At 39.9% G+C, this 19,149-nt stretch overlaps 1 protein-coding gene across 1 annotated transcript in view; it reads right to left on the bottom strand.

Annotated features, from left to right (window-relative positions):
* Positions 1-404: 404 nt before the first annotated feature.
* Positions 405-19,149, bottom strand: part of FAM171A1 (family with sequence similarity 171 member A1) — a 133,840-nt gene continuing 115,095 nt past the window's right edge. The window contains exons 6-8 of the mRNA XM_054020578.1: positions 8,687-8,803; positions 6,120-6,234; positions 405-3,259 (exon numbers count right to left, since the gene is read on the bottom strand). Of these exons, the coding sequence (XP_053876553.1) occupies positions 1,546-3,259; positions 6,120-6,234; positions 8,687-8,803 (1,946 nt within the window). The 3' untranslated portion in view covers positions 405-1,545. The remainder of the gene's footprint in view (positions 3,260-6,119; positions 6,235-8,686; positions 8,804-19,149) is intronic.

Genomic DNA, 19,149 nt, shown 5'->3' on the forward strand with positions numbered 1-19,149 from the left:
TAAATACATACACATCCTCCACTTTTGTGGATTTATTCCACTACATTCCGTTTATTGTATCTTCTTTTCTTTACCTATACACTTAGGACCCAGTTCTTTACCTATACCCTTAGGACCCAGTTCAGAAAAGCAATTAAGCACACACACAACTTTAAGAACATACTGAAGTCGTAGGGTGAAATCCTGGACCAACTGATTTCACCCCAATTGCCCCCACTGCTTAAGCATTTTTCTGGCTAGGGATGCTTTCCTGAATGGGGGCCTAAATGTGGGGTAAATTAATAGTTAAGAGATTTAAAAAAAATTAAATTAATCCCATAGAATTGTACTACAAAAAGCGAACCAAAATAGTTTTGCCTACTCAACGACATGAAGACTCCCGATAGAGAAAAACCCCCACAAAGTTAATGTTTTGACGTTTATTTTCAATTATAATTTTTGGATAACCAAGCAGCTCTGTAAAGAGAAAGCACAGAAGAGTAATTCTGGCACTTTTGGATAGTACATAATTTTTTTCCAAAAATTTAAAGCACATTTCAGTCCACTTGCTCGGTCCATAGTCCATGTTATATGAGCTAGATTCGCTCATAGGATTCCAGAGGAAAGTAACCACATATACAGTCAATGAAACTATCTTCTTGGCTTCATCAGGGCCTTTAAAACGTCCTCTAGTCTACCTTAGCTAAACAGAATCCACAGTACACATGATAACTAGAGAATACACTGTATTGAAATGAGAAATGCTCAGCACAAATGGGACACTTGGTGGCATGCAGTTTAAAATAAAAGGTATAATTTCAGAAATTTATAAAATCCAAATAGATCAATTAAAAGCAACTAGAAAAAGAATGGACTGTTCATTGTTACTTTAAAAAAGGCACTTGGAGTTAATGAGACCAGAACTGGAGGGCTTGCAGCTGACACAAAGTTCAATTTTGTTTCATAAAAAGGCTCCAATACCAAGGGATGCTACTCAAGTTTCCTTCAGTTTTACATTAAAACAAATTGCTGAACAGATTATAATAAAGACATAAATGTTTACAACCAACTTGTAAAAATAAGAAAAGCATAGTATAAGCAAAATATTAAAAAGCAGCAATGCATAGCCTTCCTTTGAGATAATGCATAACTTTAGACACCAAGTGTCAAATTCTTGTGTTTAAGATACCCTTTCAGTAGCATTATCATGATAAAATTGGCTTAAGAAAATGTAACAAAGTTTCACCTGCTCCCATTCAAAGGAGATTTGAGGTCATAAACCTGCCAAAACAATGTCAATATTTTCAACATCCTTGATGACTAACATCAAGTAAATGGAATACCAATCACACTCTTCTTACAGCTGTCTCACCGGAGGCATCCATTAAATCACTTTTCAGAGTAATGATTTAATTCTTCTCTAACATTTACACAGTAATGCATATAAAGTTCTTTCAATGTTGCCCACCAAAGATTTTCCTTTTCTCTTCCACAAACAATTAAGCACTTCCACAGAAAGAATATTTGGCAATTTCATACTCCACAGAAAGGTGGATTTGTAATAGCTCACTTTATATTGAAAGCCATCAGTGGTCTTTCCTCTCGTTTTTGCCAAGGACTCTTTTTATCTTCTCCTTGGTCATCTTCATCATCGTCGTCGTCGTCATCATCGTCTTCATCGTGGATGGATGTTCCGTGTTCGGGACTAGTTAGTGGGTCAGGTGTGGTTTCTACAGTTCTTTTTATTGTTTCCTCCTGCAGGCTGGGCAACTGGATCCCACTTCTCCTGCTAGCTCCATCCAATAGGTTTCTTAGGGTACTGTCCTCAGGGCTGCAAACTGCTGTTCCACATTCACTGCCACTTTGGTCCATATCATCCAAATACACAAGCTGTGTATAAGCTGTGCTATCTGAAACTTTCTGCTCTCTTTGATGGTTTGCCTGCAGTGGCTGGTGAGTCTGTTGCAGGGACAAATGATCTCCTCTTCCCCTTCGGGCAGATTTTGGTTCGTTCATATCAACACCAGAATCCAAACTGGCATCATTACTTCCATTCCTTCCAGCTCTTTGGAGATCAATGTATGAATGTCTAACATGAGCATTTGAACGTCCATCTAGAGAAACAAACCATGCCCGAGGATGAGGCAATGGCTTTCCACCTCCTAGCTCCATCAGAGCTTTTTCTGTAAGGAGCTGCACTTCACTATTCATTTGAGCCAGAGATGCATCATTAAGTGAGGCAGGAATGGATATGGACTCTGACATAGAAGCATTTTGTGGACTCCATTCACTTGCACCTGCATCTTGCAAATGTTGCTGAGATATTGCTTGTGATGATAACTGTTGGGGTTGCAGCTGCTGCTGAGGATGCGGAAAAAGCTGCACATGAGGGTTAGAAAGCTCAGCCTGAAGTCTTTCAATATCAAGCTGCTGGTCAGCTGGGACAACCAGCGGTTGGCTAACATAAGGATGTTCTCCTGGTAACTTCATGTAATGACCTGGGATGACCAATGTAGGCAATACTTTTCTGTAAACACTGTCATTAACTTGGTCAACAGAATTGCAGCAGATCAACTGACCTGGTCGAGGAAAAGATGTAGGTCGTTCAAGATGATCGACAGAACGAGACATCATACATTCAGTAGGTCTGCAATCTAGCAGTTCTTTTTCAGGGGCTGATGGGGAGGGGTACATTTGTTCCTGAATATTGTATTTACTTCCTGAAGAAATATGGTTTATGGATGCTTGAATCTCTCTCTCTTGCTTTTCAAATAAAGGCTGAGACAGCATAGCATTGTAACTTCTCCTGTAATCTTCTTTGATAGGGGACTCATATCCTTCTGATGTTTCCATGGACTTTCTTAATTTTGAAGGAAAAGTATCCACTGACTTATGGGAGCCTTTTCTTAAAGTCCCACTAGGAGTCAGGTTCTCCAAGGAGATTCGGCTCTTGTCTTTCTCCTTATGAGAAAGCAGTTCCTCTCGGGAGCTAAACTCCTGTGAGGTGCTGTATGAATGTTTGAGCATAGGAGTGTGCAAATCTGCTTCTCCACTAGAAGATACCATCTCCATGTGGACAGCACTGATTAACTCCTTAACGCCTGAGTTTTCAGTGTGCCCATTGCTGGCAACAGACATCCCACCAGGAAATTCTGACTCCCGTCGGGAAAATATTAAATTGATGTGGGACATGGAGGTTGATTGATCCTTCTTAGAACCATCCAATGCTGTAGAAAGCTGCAGTTTCTTACGGTGCTGACGTGGTTTCAAACACTTCCTCCTATAGTATGCCATAACAAAAAGAGTTACATATGTTTATGACTGGTTTCAGAGTATCAGCCGTGTTAGTCTGTATCTGCAAAAAGAACAGGAGTACTTGTGGCACCTTGGAGACTAACAAATTTATTTGACCATAAGCTTTCGTGGGCTACAGCCCACTTCATCGGATGCATAGAATGGAACATACAGCAAGATATTTATACATACAGAGAACATGAAAAGATGGAAGTTGCCATACCAACTGTAAGAGGCCAATCAATTGAGATGAGCTATCATCAGCAGGAGAAAGAAAAAACTTTTGAAGTGATAATCAAGATGGCCCATAGAAGGTGTGAGGATACTTAACATGGGGAAATAAATTCAATTAGTGTAATGACCCAACCATTCCCAGTCTCTGTTCAAACCTAAGTTAATGGTACACCTGATCAACATCCTGTACAGCAAACAGGGAAAGATTAAGACTGAGCTCTCAAAACTGGATACTCTCATGAAAATCCAACCATGAAAAACCAACCATGAAAAAGCACAGGAACAGATCTGTATAGACACATGCCTAGAACCCCGACCAGGGGTATTCTATTTGTTACCCAAGATCCATAAACCTGGAAATCCTGGACGTCCCATCATCTCAAGCACTGGCACCCTAACAGCAGGATTGTCTGGCTATATGGACTCTCTCCTCAGGCCCTACACTACCAGCACTCCCAGCTATCTTCGAGACACCACTGACTTCCTGAGGAAACTACAGTCCATCAGTGATCTTCCAGAAAGCACCATCTTGGCCACTATGGATGTAGAAGCCCTCTACACCAACATTCCACACAAAGATGGACTACAAGCCATCAGGAATAGTATCCCCGATAATGTCACGGCAAACCTGGTGGCTGAACTTTGTGACTTTGTCCTCACCCACAACTATTTCACATTTGGGGACAATATATACCTTCAAGTCAGAGGCACTGCTCTGGGTACCCGCATGGCCCCACAGTATGCCAACATTTTTATGGCTGACTTAGAACAACGCTTCCTTAGCTCTTGTCCCCTAATGCCCCTACTCTACTTGCACTACATTGATGACATCTTCATCATCTGGACCCATGGAAAAGAAGTCCTTGAGGAATTCTACCATGATTTCAACAATTTCCATCCCACCATCAACCTCAGCCTAGACCAATCCACACCAACGGTCCATTTCCTAGACACTACTGTGCTAATAAGCGATGGTCACATTAACACCACTCCATACCGGAAACCTACTGACCGCTATACTTACCTACATGCCTCCAGCTTCCATCCAAGACACACCACAAGATCCATTGTCTACAGCCAAGCTCTAAGATACAACCGCATTTGCTTCAATCTCTCAGACAGAGACAAACACCTATAAAATCTCTATCAAGCATTATTAAAACTACAGTACCCACCTGCTGAAGTGGAAGAACAGATTGATAGAGCCAGAAGAGTACCCAGAAGTCACCTACTACAGGACAGGCTCAACAAAGAAAATAACAGAACACCACTAGCCATCACCTTCAGCTCCCAACTAAAACCTCTCCAGCGCATCGTCAAAGATCTACAACCTATCCTGAAAGATGATCCCTCATTCTCACAGATCTTGGGAGACAGACCAGTCCTCGCTTACAGACAGCCCCCCAAACTGAAGCACATACTCACCAGCAACCGCACACCATATACATTGGCCAAACTGGACAGTCTCTACGCAAAGAATAAATGGACACAAATCTGACATCAGGAATCATAACATTTAAAAACCAGTAGGAGAACACTTCAACCTCTCTAACCACTCAGTGACAGACTTGAAGGTGGCAATTTTGCAACAAAAAAGCTTCAAAAACAGAATCCAAAGAGAGACTGCTGAACTTGAATTAATATGCAAATTAGATACCATTAACTTAGGTTTGAACAGAGACTGGGAATGGTTGGGTCATTACACTAATTGAATTTATTTCCCCATGTTAAGTATCCTCACACCTTCTATGGGCCATCTTGATTATCACTTCAAAAGTTTTTTCCTTTCTCCTGCTGATGATAGCTTATCTCAATTGATTGGTCTCTTATAGTTGGTATGGCAACTTCCACCTTTTCATGTTCTCTGTATGTATAAATATCTTCTTGCTGTATGTTCCATTCTATACATCCGATGAAGTGGGCTGTAGCCCACGAAAGCTATGCTCAAATAAATTTGTTAGTCTCTAAGGTGTCACAAGTACTCCTGTTCTTTATATGTTTATGCCTGTTGTACATAAATAAGATCAGCAGGCATGAAATAATGGGATTTTCAAGCAATGACTGAAAGCTCAACTCTCAGTAGCAAAGTTCAATTAAAAAGGAATCAGTGTGAATTAAGTAAGCATTAGGGAAACACCCCAAGAACTTAATTTTAAACTGGGCTAGTGTTCGGTACAGGAAAGCCTAACGAGAACCAATAGCATGTATTCACTGACAAAGGCTTACAATTCATTTTAGAATAGGGATGGTTGAAAACTGATCAAATACAGCACTGAAACAGAGTTATGGCTCAAGATATACACATCTTCTGTTTGATCTACAGTACTAAAACGTCTTCTACAGAAAATGTATACGTTATAAAGGTGCCATGCTTCATATAACGCCTTTCCTAACAAAAATGGGGAATACAGCTTGCACTATATGCAACCAGCAACATGAGGAAGGACTTTATCTCACTGTCTCTTTCCTTTTCAAGCCAGTGAGGTACATAATTCTTGTTTTTTTAAATGTAAATTTTTTTCAATAAAAGATTGTACATAATTTCAGTATCATGCAAGCAGGGATGTTTACATTCTAAATGCAAACTTAATGCCCAAAATGGTAAACTTTACCTGCAATAATACAAAAGAAGACACAGCAAAACCACAAGAATGAGAGCCATTCCTCCTAGAATTGCCAAAAGGAACATTGTGTGATAGGTGGTAATGTCCTGTGTTACAATGGGACCTAGAAGGCAAGAAAACAGAGTTTAGACTTGTGACAACCTTTAAACAAAGAGAGGCAAGTTAACTGAAAGTTATGACACCTTCTTCCATGCTGTCAGGATGCTAAATGAGCAAAACTGCCATTAGGTGCTCCCCACCAGCAGTGCCTGCTTATGCCATATCTGAGAAAGATGTGGCAAGAGTGACTAATGGTTCTGCTGGCAACAACACCAAACAGTTTGTTCCGTGGAAATCTATCTGACTGCAAGAACAGCATGCCATGCTAAGCATTGCTTCCTGGCTCCATCCAATACCACAGTGCCCCAACCTCACACAGCTGAAGTGCAGAAGCCCCTGCAGTGTCTTCAGCCAGTGGCGTGCATGCCGCAGAACTACTGCTTTCCCTCTGCTGCCTGTTTTGAGATTTCTTTTTAACCATAAGTTGATCAATTTGCAGTAAATAGCAGATGTGGCACACTAAGGGCTTCATCTTTAGAGATACTGGTTGCTCATATCTCTAGTTCGAGTCAATAGCACCTCTGAAAGCCAGGCCCTTAAATGCAGTAGAGTAAAACTAAAGATTTTAAGAACTGTTGATAAACTCTTTACTCACAGAAAAAGAGACACGTATACAACTTCTACTCCCAGTTATGTATGTGTAATCCCATTAGTTTATTAGATCCTTCACACAGTTTGAAATACAGAGCCACATTTTGTTTTCAGATAGAAAGGTGCAACTCCCAGTGACAGGGTTACATGGGTATGTACTGTGACTGAACAGAATTTTGCCTGTTTGTTTGAACAATGTTAAGGATCTAACCTAGAGGTTTCTAAATTGTGGTCTATGAACCACTTGCGCTTCAAGAGCCATTGCTGGTGGTCCTTGGAGACCTGGCTGGGAACACGGTCCTCTTTCCCAGATGTGAAACAGAGAGGGGATGGGGAGATGAAATGAAGAACAAAAATAGAAAGAGTGATTAACCTGTTCTAAAAATAAATAAACAAAAGGAAAACACATATTGTATTAAAGAGAGCTAAAAATACATTCATTCTTTCCTAATGTTACTCTTCCAGGTAAACTACTGCTTTAGTTGCTATAAGGTATTATGTGAATGGGAGAGGAGATGGCCCATGAGAATCTCAATTAAAGAGTGGTTCCACTGTGACTAACTCTGAGAAATGCTGGCTTAAGAAGAAAGGAAAGTCAGAGCACAAGCAGAATCTTTTCCCTAAAGGAAAAACAACAAGGACAATCAAAACTCCTGATAATGTGAAATATTTTAGACATATGGGGCCAAATTCATGACTGGTATAAACACCATTAAAGTCAGAGACAAGAAAGTCACACAAACAAAACATCTGTCCCCCTTTTTTAAGGTACAATTAATTTTACAAGATTATTTTGAATTCAAACCACAGTTTGTCCTTGTCTACACCTGTAACTAAACCTTGGTTCAGCCCTAGGTCAAGCTGGATCTTTCAGCAACTGAATTTTTTTATAGCATAAACTTAAATAAATCGTTTAAGGAAAGAAAGCTGCCAGAAATAATCTTTTTCCATATACTGAGGAAGCTCAGTGGAATCTATTTGGGCAGACTTGAGAACTAATCCTTACACAGTAGGTTGCTTTGTTTATGTACATGGTAGATGGTTTGTTTGTGTAGTTAGGGCAAAGCATTTTCATCACACTACCTCTGTTATGAATTTATCAAAACCTAATGAATGAAGACTCTCTGAGGAGGTGGTTTTTGTTTGGTTTAAACAAAGAAGCCTGTGTTTATTTGAAGCCGGGGAACTGGAATAAAAGAGCTGGCCACAGGAAAAAAAAAAACGATCAAGCCACATCGTGAATAGTTTCAACAGGAGTACAGGTACACATCACAGCTAGTTTACATTGATTTCTATGTTATTTAAATAGCTTCCTGAATGCCAACCAATGACAATCTGCAAAGGGCAGTCAACCATTACAGATTCCAAATTCCACCCTAAATTACACCTAGTGCAAACTCAATGAAGTCAATGAGATTATAGCAGGTGTCAGGACAAAACTTGAAAAGCTTTCAAAAGAACAATTAAGATGACTCTAAATTGTGATTGTATTAGCTTCAGGTGAATCCATTTCAAAAACTTCATAATAGATGTTTTAGTAATTGTTGGAACTCACAAGTACATTAATATTATTACTCCCCTCACTTTCTAGCAATTAATTTACCAGGTAGTGGTGACACAAGTGACACCAGTGCAAGGAATACTTGCTTATAAAGTTTCACGTGTAAGTAGTTTTGAGTACAGGGATTCCTCCCCTCTCCCCAAAAGATTTTAACCCTTTACTTTCAGATTTCTCTTTTGTAATAATCCATTATTGATCAAGATGTGGCATCTCAGATGAGGTCATCCTGAAAAATATAAGTGTTATATATGAATACATTAATATTCATTACTGGAAATACTAATACATTTCAATTCAGTCTTACCTGGGTTAGTAGGAGACATGGCTGCAACCCAATAACCCAACTGTGGGGCAATGTATGTCCAGGTCAGCTGATTTCCTTCTTGTTGTACAAGCCCTAAACTACTCTTCAACCATGTCCCTGTAAAATACAAGATCCAAAATGGGGCATGATATTTTTTAATATGAGATCAGTATATACTAGTGAAAAAAATAAACTGTAACAAAACTTTTGCCTTAAACCTTATCATTAAGCACTATAAGTCATATATCACTCTGAAGATATGGGGAAGTTGCAGGTCTTTAAACACATCTCTCTTTGACCATCATCGCTGAGTCCTTCCATGAGAAGTCATTTGAGAAGCTTTATACTAAAAAGAAGCTGTTTAAAATAAAGTAAAGCTATTAAACCTTCTAAAATGGATGTGGGAATTAGTGGTTGCCATCCCGAACTCCCTTTGTTGGAGGAGGTTATTCCTGAAGATACTACATAGTGACTTCAAATATATTGTTTTAAATTTTATAAAGCCCCTTTTAGAATTCTCACTGTTCGAAGAGGCATTATGGAATTACAGCAAATCTCTCCAAGCTTCTATTTTGGCTGCAAAGATTTCCTTCTAAGGAACATGGATATACATATACTGTATGCACACATGTATTCAGCATACCTCATCCCCGTCTCCCTTACTTGCAATTGCCTTTTAGAAGCATAAACCTTTTAATTTCTCTACAGAGGGTTTTGTTTTTTCATCTAGAAAACTTTGATTCTTTAACTCCTGTGTTTCCAACAGAGAGGAAACTATTTGGTGTTCAGCAATTTGTTTCAGCAGCACCATCAGAGGCTCAGTCAAAATGCACGTAGTTTTGTGAGTATTGTTTACTAGGTAACAACGCAGAATATTTTTAAAACACACCTTTCAAGGGAAATTTTAAACAGGTATTGATAATCCAAAAGGAAATTAAGTTGGTCAGGCCTTCATCCTGAAGTATGCAGAGTACTAACTTCTAAAAAAATGGTGCTTCTATTTTCAAAAGATACAGTGCATTGTAAACCACAGTTTTATGAAAAAGCTTTAAAATTAGATAATTATTTGCATTTTGTTACACATTAAGGTTCCAGCTTCTGGGGCCTAATAAAAAAATTGGTTTAAATTCTGAGCCAAAGCATCTTAATAATGCTATTAAACTACTCCATTCTCCCTGAATGACACACTGGATTATTGTGCTTCAGACTACTGAAAATTTTATAATTGAAACAGGGTGTTCTCAGGCTTTTGCAAGTAGAGGAAATTGCTGAGTGCTGTGATGCAGCTAATATTCCTTAGAAAGAAATCTTTGCAGTTCACACAGAAAATTTGAGAGTTTTGCGGTAATTTTAGAATGGCTCTCCGAATAGTAAGGCTTTCAAAAAACATGTTCAAATTTATGTTGATCTAGCATTCTGTTTTACTTCCACCAGTGGGTGCCAAACTAGACAACAAATAAAAAAACCTAAATAAAATTGGAGTTCTTCATACACTTCACTACTATCAAAAATATATCAAAATAGTATATATTGTATCCAATGTATTTCAATGAATAAACACCTGCAATTCTCAAAGGTTAGTTATAAATTTCTGCTACAAAGGGGAAGCTGAAATGCTGAAATTACCTAACACGTTTTCAAGAGAGCTATATACAGTCCAGTATTGTATTCTGACTAGCCCTCCCTCCAAATGGTCGTCAGTGTCTCTGGCCTGAAAATAAGCCTTTTTTATGATGTCACTAATGAATTAGAGGTGGAAGTGGTAGTGGAGGAAAGGTAAAAATTTGAAAATGATTGTAAAACACATTTAAGAGATTTTATTAGTTGTATAATACCACAAAATTAACCTTAAGGTTCTGATGATTTCCACTGTAGTTCTTAAATTATCCACATGAGCAAATCATGGAAGTGTATGATGAATGGCTTCTTTTACAGAACATATTTGAATATTCATTTATTTTTTCTTCTACATAATCAAATCCTTGTAAACCATAATTTTTTGTCTCAGCATAGAACTTGTGTTGATATAGTAAAAGTTTTTTGCATGACACACAATATTTAACAGACTGCTACATAGAGGTGAAAACTATCGACATATACTGACTTGGCATTTGAAATCTGGTTGAACGTGTAGCCAGTAATCACATTCAATATTGGTGCAGAGTGGGGGAGTGGAGAGGAAAGTATTTTCTATGTTGTAAGGGAGGTATCCAATAGGTATAATGTGTCATTTCACACAACATCAGCATCAACATTGTAATTTGAGCACTTCATCTACTGTAATGAATTTGTCTACAGAACAACCCTACAAAGTAGGGAAGTATTATCAGAGGCAATGACAGTGAAATGACTTGGCCAAGGTCACAAAAGAAGTTTCTAGTAGGCCCAACGAATAAAATGAATCAAGAACTCTCAAGCAGCCACTTTTCCTCTTGATCTTCCACCAGGTAATTTTCTAGTAGCAGACATTTGTCCCTCTAATAGCCTTGAATGAGAAGCTGAGAACATAGCCAACAATCTCATAGGGAATGTCCTTATTCCATCAACTTTTGGTACAGTGACTGCTGTCTGTGACTGAAACGACAATCAGCAAGAACGTTGTCCACAGCTGAAACCACAATTTTCTACTATCCTCAGCAGGATCAGCCTTGATAATAAAACCACCTCGGCTTGGAATAAACCCTGTTTCAAAGACATGATGCTAAATGCAAAATGAATAAATATTATTAAAAAGCACAGCAACATAAAAGAGCATTTGGAGAGCGTGCAGGGGTCTAAAAGGGCAGGTAAAAAACAGGAACCAAACAGCAGAGAGAGAATGTGTCTGTGTGGTAGGGGTGATGAGTAGACTTATTGTTCAAGCCAAGCTTCTTTTACAGTCTCAATACCCCCAAAGATACAGGAACATTCCTACCTTAGTAGCAAGGCTGACATCTTTGGTATTTTATAGGTTACACGATAGAAGTGGGAGACATTTGGACATTAACAGAAATGGATTAATTTACCATTACTTTGATCAAGTTAAAGGGTAAGGCAGGGAGGCTTTCAGGACTAATATCTAAAACTATAGAAGAAAAGAGGAGCAGGCTCCTGTCCTAGGACTTGAGAGACAAACTAGGGCAGAAAGTATCATCCTCCTTTCTGGTGTAAGTCTGTTTTTAAAATATATTTCACACAGGCGAAAGGGTGATGCAAGTTTTGTGATTCAAAAATCACTAGGTCTGACTGCTCAAGAAATTTCTTAAAATGCCACTTATTTCAATCTCTGCAACAAGGCAAGTTTAAGGGGAGTCAAAAACCTAAGTGCTGAGTCCCTGCCGTTCTTATTGACTTCAGTGGGACAGTGAGTGCTCAGCACTTCTGAGAATCAGGATCTTCAAGTTTATCCATGAATCCCTCATCACATCAACTGCATAACTATAGAGAATGAGGAATTTTATATCTGCAGCCAAATCCACGTTTATGGCAGGAGTCATTATTGCAGTTATTCACTAGGGGGAACATGTGTCCAGCTTGCTTTACTCACACTGCTCTGGAACAAACAGAATCCTTGTAGTGCCTCTTTAAAAGCTCTTCTGCTAATTATGTGCCTGCACAGCACAGTGATCAAGAAGCTAACAGAGACTACACTCTTATCACTGTGAGAAAAGCTCACTTTTCATTCCAGCAGAACAAGATTGCTCACATTTTTCCAACAAAAGGAAGCTCTGTACTTGTGGAGAAAGCAAACAAAAGGGCGTACAAAGCATAAGGCTAGCCAGCCTTCTTGCCTGTCCTCCACTCATTTAGCTCGCCCACCAGTTTTTGCTAACTGCTGGCTATCCTCCAGAACACTAACTGGTCAGCATAACACAAAACCCCAGCAGGAAAAGCTGGCGTTCCCTCTCTCTTAAGAGAGGGCCAAAGCTCTAGAAACGTACCAAGTACCTACTACATGGGTCACCACTGGACACCACCATGGGTCATACTTACTTCCTATTTTAAATACAGAGAAAGCTTTGGTACATCAGCTTTGATAAATTAATCCATTTCTGTTAATGTCCAAATGTCTCCCACTTCTATCGTGTAACCTATAAAATACCAAAGATGTCAGCCTTGCTACTAAGGTAGGAATGTTCCTGTATCTTTGGGGGTATTGAGACTGTAAAAGAAGCTTGGCTTGAAAAAATAAGTCTACTCATCACACCTACCACACAGACACATTCTCTCTCTGCTGTTTGGTTCCTGTTTTTCTACCTGCCCTTTTAGACCCCTGCACGCTCTCCAAATGCTCTTTTATGCTGCTGTGCTTTTTAATAATATTTAATAATATGTGGTGACAACTGGAAAATGCCGAGTTTTTAATAGAGATCACTCTAGCCTCAGAGAACGAAATACACTGCCTCACGCCAATGCCAAGGATGGTTCCCCCAGGGCTCTGGGTGACAACCTGATGGGAAGCCCCTGTGTACCCCACCCTGCTCCAAGACTGTACTAAAGGTCCCTCTCATCTTTTATATCTGTCATTTCTCACCAATAGGTATTTGATACATTTGAGTCTCTCCCACAAGTGGTGGCCAAAGAGTGAGGTACTCCATCTTCCATAGCAGCAGCAGCAGATTGCGCCAGTTCTTCTACTCGTCTCAGTCAAAGAGCTGTATTTTTTTCTTGCGATAAGCTAGCCACAAAAGTACACAGTATTCCAGGCAAGGGTGCACCATTAATGTATATAACTGCATTATAATATTTGCATTATTAGTACAGTGCTCACTTTATATTATTTTATTACAAATATTTGCACTGTAAAAAAGATTATAAAGAGATAGTACAATCTATAAGCCAAAGCATGAAGGGGCATACCAATGTTTAGCATATCTGGCATGTAAATACCTTGCAACACTGGCTATGTCACCGGCATGCGAACACCTGTTTTCGCTTTCAGATGACATTGTAAATAAGAAGTGGACTGTATTATTTCCCGTAAATATAAACAAACTTGTTTGTCTTAGTGATTGGCTGAACAAGAAGTAGGACCAAGTGGACTTGTAGGCTCTAAAGTTTTATATTGTTTTGGTTTTGAGTGCAGTTATGGGAAAAAAAAATTCTACATCTGTAGTGCAATCTCTTTATTGTGAAAGTGCAACTTACAATACTTGTATGAGGTGAATTGAAAAATACTATTTCTTTTATCTTTTTTACAGTGCAAATATTTGTAATAAAAATAATATAAAGTGAGCACTGTACACTTTGTATTCTGTATTGTAATTGAAATCAATATTTGACAATGTAGAAAAACATCCAAAATATTTATAATAAATTTAAATTGGTATTCTATTATTAACAGTGCAATTAAAACTGCAATTCATTGTGACTTTTTAAATCTAGTTAATTTGTTTTGTGTTAATCACTTGAGTTAACTGGGATTAATTGACAGCTGTAATAATTACCCAAAGAAAAAAATCTCTCTAGTCTAGATTTCAACTTTTCATTCTGCCCTGGAGAAGCATTGGTCATAACTGTACTGGACCAGGAACAGCACGGAGAATTAGTCCCCATCCCTGACCCATGCTCCCTCTTCCTTGCATGAGGATGGGATGTGGAATAAGTTACTTCATCCCTTTTCATAGAGCAGCTTACTCTCTTTCAGGGTGCCCAGCTAGATACTCAGGCCTGCGAACAGGGAGTTGGAGTGCAATGGAGGCAGGGCTCTGGTTGAGTGAGGGTTATGAAAAGCTAGTCCATTGCACCCAACTTTCTCCCTCCCTTCACAAAACAACAGAACAAAGAAGACAATCACAAATCATCCACACGGCTAAGTAAACTTTAGATGAAGTGCTACATTTGTTAGCCACTAGTATGCACAGATAGATGAGAATTTGTTGGATAAAAAGTTGACACTTTTTAAGACTTTGGTTCTACAGCTCAAAAGAATATTTCACAGTGCCTGTGTGCATCTTTTAAGCAGAAACAGTACGTTTTATATAGTATGTGAGTAGCGTATGGTTTGGGACAATTTACCATTGCCATTAAAACTATAAAGACCAGCTGGTGTTTCATGGAAAACTTCTATATAGAGAGACAATTCTTCGTCTTTTCCCCCCATTACTATTCAATGGAGTTCTTCTTTGTGGTTTCCCCCCATTACTGTTCTGCAGAGCCAACATGCTGATCCAGGATTAAACCAGGTTGGCTCAAATGAACAGTTGGGGGAATGTTTAGTTTTCTTATAACTCTTCCCTCACCAAGATTTCACAGTTGTCAATGGTACTCACTCACACTCAGAATAAAGAGAAAACTGTATTAGGCAGTAAATACAAAAAAGAATTTCTTTTAAAGGTAAACCTAAATATTTTGATAAAATATTTAAATATAAACTACGTATGGGGAAAAAAGCATAAACTGAGTATCAAGTGACTGCCAAACAAAACCTTGGACACAATGTCAGAGGCCAGACAAAGTCTTCAACAGAGCAGCAGAAATAAAGTTGTGCTAGGTAGAAAACATAATATCACATTGCATTACTTGGATTTTGGGGAACATGCTCAGTTATCCCAGACAAACTATGGGCCTGCTACTGCAACCACCTACTTGCATGGCTAGTCTTCAAGTATGACTTTGAAGGCACTATTCACATAAAAGTGTTGGCAGGTCCTGGACCTTAGGGCTGGCTCTGCTTTTACAGGGCAGGTGTACATGCATTATTTATGGTTTTTCAAAAAGCCCCCAAAACCCAATTATTTTAGACGCATTCAGAGTGAAACACAAGCCAATCTAAGCCCTGCCAGAGTCTGTGTGCGCCCACGCATGCATGCACACAGGCTCACAATTACACAAGGCTAGATCATGCTCCCATTGAAGTCAATGGCTTCAATAATGCAGATCGTGGCCATACAGGCAAAAGGCCTTCTGCTCACAGGTGTATACATTACTCCTGCGCCAAAAAAATTAAAAATTCTGCATACAATATTTTAAAATTCTACATATTTTATTTGTCAAGACAACACAGTATAATCATATCAGTTTCAATTATTTTGGTAACTTATTTCAAGATACCAGTCAGAAAGTATGTCTGACAACAAAAAAGATTCCCCCTAAGAGTAGAGAGAGCTAAAGAAACCCCTATGACAACCCAGTTCCTGTTTTTCCATTATGCTTTTGTTGGTCACCTGAGTCTGGGTGTGTCACATGTGCCAGCTAGGCACATCTTGAGGGAAAACTTTGCTCCTCTGGTCTCAGACACTCACAGCATCTCCCCACAAAAGCCCAGCCATGGAGTACCCAACCAGCCCTGACACTCACATCCCCTACCCCTCACAACCGAGGGATCCAGAGAGGGAAACCGCCTGATGCAGGGTCCCGAGCTTTATGGAGTTTCCTGCATGCCGCCTCCTTCCTTCAGGATGGTAACTGGTAACTGCAGCTGCCCAGAACCCGCCAATTCCCCCTTTCCCCTGGCAGTGTCCTCTATTTGCGAGCTGGACAATGGGGCTCTGCTGGGTCCAGCAGCACCAATTCTGCAGGGAAAAAAGAAAATTATGTGCAGAACATTAATTCTGCACAAATTCTGCATTGGGCAGTGGCACAAAATTCCCCCAGGAGTAATGCATGCAACTCTTAGTATGAGTCAAGAACAGAGAAGATAAATTCCATTCTTAGCTGCATGCACTCTGACTTCAATGGGAGTTGCATGGCAACATTTGAGAGTTGAGCTCAGCCATGATGGAGAATTTTTAATTCTGATTATATTGTATTAAACATTCTCATCTGACCATTTCATTGTGTCCTAGGATACACCCCTTCTTCTGACTTTTGTTGATTAAGTTTTCATCCTATCACTGATCAAAACAACGAGGTATGTGACTGTCAGAGGAGTACACTATGACTAGAGCCCTACGTATTTTGCAAAGGCAAAATAACATAAAATAAACCAAAAAAAGAATATTAAAAAAAAAAAATCACAAAACAAAAACCTCACCCCCCAGCAGCTCCATGGTATGGGCCTGGCTCCCAACGACAGGCATTGCAACCCAGTGCCTGGGATCCAAGAGCTGCTCAGATTTGGCCTGGTCACCCCTCCACCATCATGTAACCCTACTCCCCCCAAGAGCACATCCTGACCCTCCCCAGGGCTTCCCATCCCTGGGGGAGGGGGACTATTGGGTGGTTGGGTTCAGTTGGAGAAGGGGATATTTAAGAGCTACTGTTCTGTGCTTGCTTTTAATTCCTAAAACCTTTCAATATCATGGAATAATTCTTAATAAAATTATGTGTATAGACAGACTGGAATTTATACACTGTTCTTATTTATATAGGTCATTGAGGTATTTTATTAATCTAAATGGAATTAAAAAATGAAACAAAATTTTTAATGACAAACAAAACACCACAAAATTACCCCAAAATAAAATGAAAAATGATAAAAAATAAAAAGAATTTCACAAGGCTTTTACTATAGCTTGTATGCAGCGAAGTAGCACTCTTTAATATAAAAAAAAAGAATGTCCAATCTACACAAACATTTAGTTTTAATGTAGCTAGTTACATTTTTGTCTTGGATCTTCCTCTTTTTCACCCTCAATCTGAAGTTTGTGTTTTTTTTCCTCCTCAGAGAAACCCATTATTTCTCCTCAATTACTTTTCTACATGACCTTTCAACAGGAAACACTCCCTAATAATTAATTAGATTTTTTTTTAAAAATGACCTGTGATGGAATTATCCAACCATATCTGCTGAAGGCAATCTAAGTAAGAGGATCAAAGTTGTGCTACTTACAATGCAAATGATTTGTTTCCTGTGGTATGAACAAATAAAATGGAGGATTTAATTAACCAGAAATCAAATTAAGCCAACTATCCTGATTTACTTTTTATGCATAATATTATCCTCACTGGACAGTCTTGGAAATGAAATCGGGATGATTTTTAGTATTATCACACAATAGCCTAGTTGTAATAAATATACATTTCTTAATAAGAATTAGTTTCTAATGATTTCGTCTGCAGTGGCTGTGATTTCACACAGGATGGCACAGTCTATAAATGAAGATGTAGGGTTCAAAACAAATGCATGTGTTAGAGAGAATGGGGATATGTCTACACTACGAAATTAGGTCGAATTGATAGAAGCTGGTTTTATAGATATCGGTTTTATACAGTCGATTGTGTGTGTCCCTACATAAAATGCTCTAAGTGCAAGAAGCTGGCGGACCACGTCCACAGTACTGAGGCTAGCGTCGACTTCCAGAGCATTGCACTGTGGGTAGCTATCCCACAGTTCCGACAGTGTCCGCCGCCCATTGGAATTCTGGGTTGAGATCACAATGCCTGATGATACAAAACAGTGTCGTGGGGGGTTCTGGGTACATACCATCAGGCCCCTCCCCCTCCGTCAGAGCAACGGCAGACAATCGATTTGCGCGCCTTTTTACCTGGGTTACCTGTGCAGACAACATACCACGGCAAGCATGTAGCTCGCTCAGCTCAGCTCACCGTCACCGTATGTCATCTGGGTGCCGGCAGATGTGGTACTGCATTGCTACACAGCAGCAGCTAATTGCCTTTTGGCAGTAGATGGTGCAGTATGACTGGTAACCTTCATTGGCTATCTGGGTGCTGGCAGACGTGGGGTTGCATTGCTACACAGCAGCAGCCCCTTGCCTTTTGGCAGTAGATGGTGTATTACGATTGGTATCCGTCGTCGTCGTACTCCAGTTCAATCATAGGCACCTGGGCAGACATGCTTTGTCGCCTGGAGACTCAGTCCTGCCGTCAGTCCTATTGAACCGTCTTGACGATGAGGACTAGCAATCGTAATACAGTATCTTCTGCCAAGCACCCAGAAGATGCCGAGGGCTATCAGTCATGCTGCACCGTCTGCTGCCAGCTTAAGATGTAAAAAAATAGATGTATTCATTTGCTTCCTCCTCCCTCCGTGAAATCAACGGCCTGTTAAACCCAGGGTTTTGAGTTCAATCTTTGGGGGGGCCATTCTGTGTGACAGTTGTTTGTGTTTCTCCCTGATGCACAGCCACCTTTGTTGATTTTAATTCCCTGTACCTGTACTCCATGTCATCAGTCGCCCCTCCCTCCCTCCGTCAGTTTCGCGCCTTTTTTCAGACCAGACGCCATAGCACTGGGATCATGGAGCCCGCTCAGATCACCGCGGCAATTATGAGCACTATGAACACCACGCGCATTGTCCTGGAGTATATGCAGAGCCAGGACATGCCAAAGCAAAACCAGGACCAGCCGATGAGGAGATTGCAGCGCGGCGACGGGAGTGATGAGGAAATTGACATGGACACAGCCTTCACACAAGGTACAGGCCCCAGCAACGTGCAAATCATGGTGTTACTGGGGCAGGTTCATGCTGTGGAACGCCGATTCTGGGCCTGGGAAACAAGCACAGACTTTGCAGGTCTGGGACGAATCCCAGTGGCTGCGAAACTTTCGCATGCGTAAGGGCACTTTCATGGAACTTTGTG

Source organism: Malaclemys terrapin, chromosome 2 (genome assembly GCF_027887155.1).
Source record: "Malaclemys terrapin pileata isolate rMalTer1 chromosome 2, rMalTer1.hap1, whole genome shotgun sequence".
Taxonomy (NCBI): domain Eukaryota; kingdom Metazoa; phylum Chordata; order Testudines; family Emydidae; genus Malaclemys; species Malaclemys terrapin.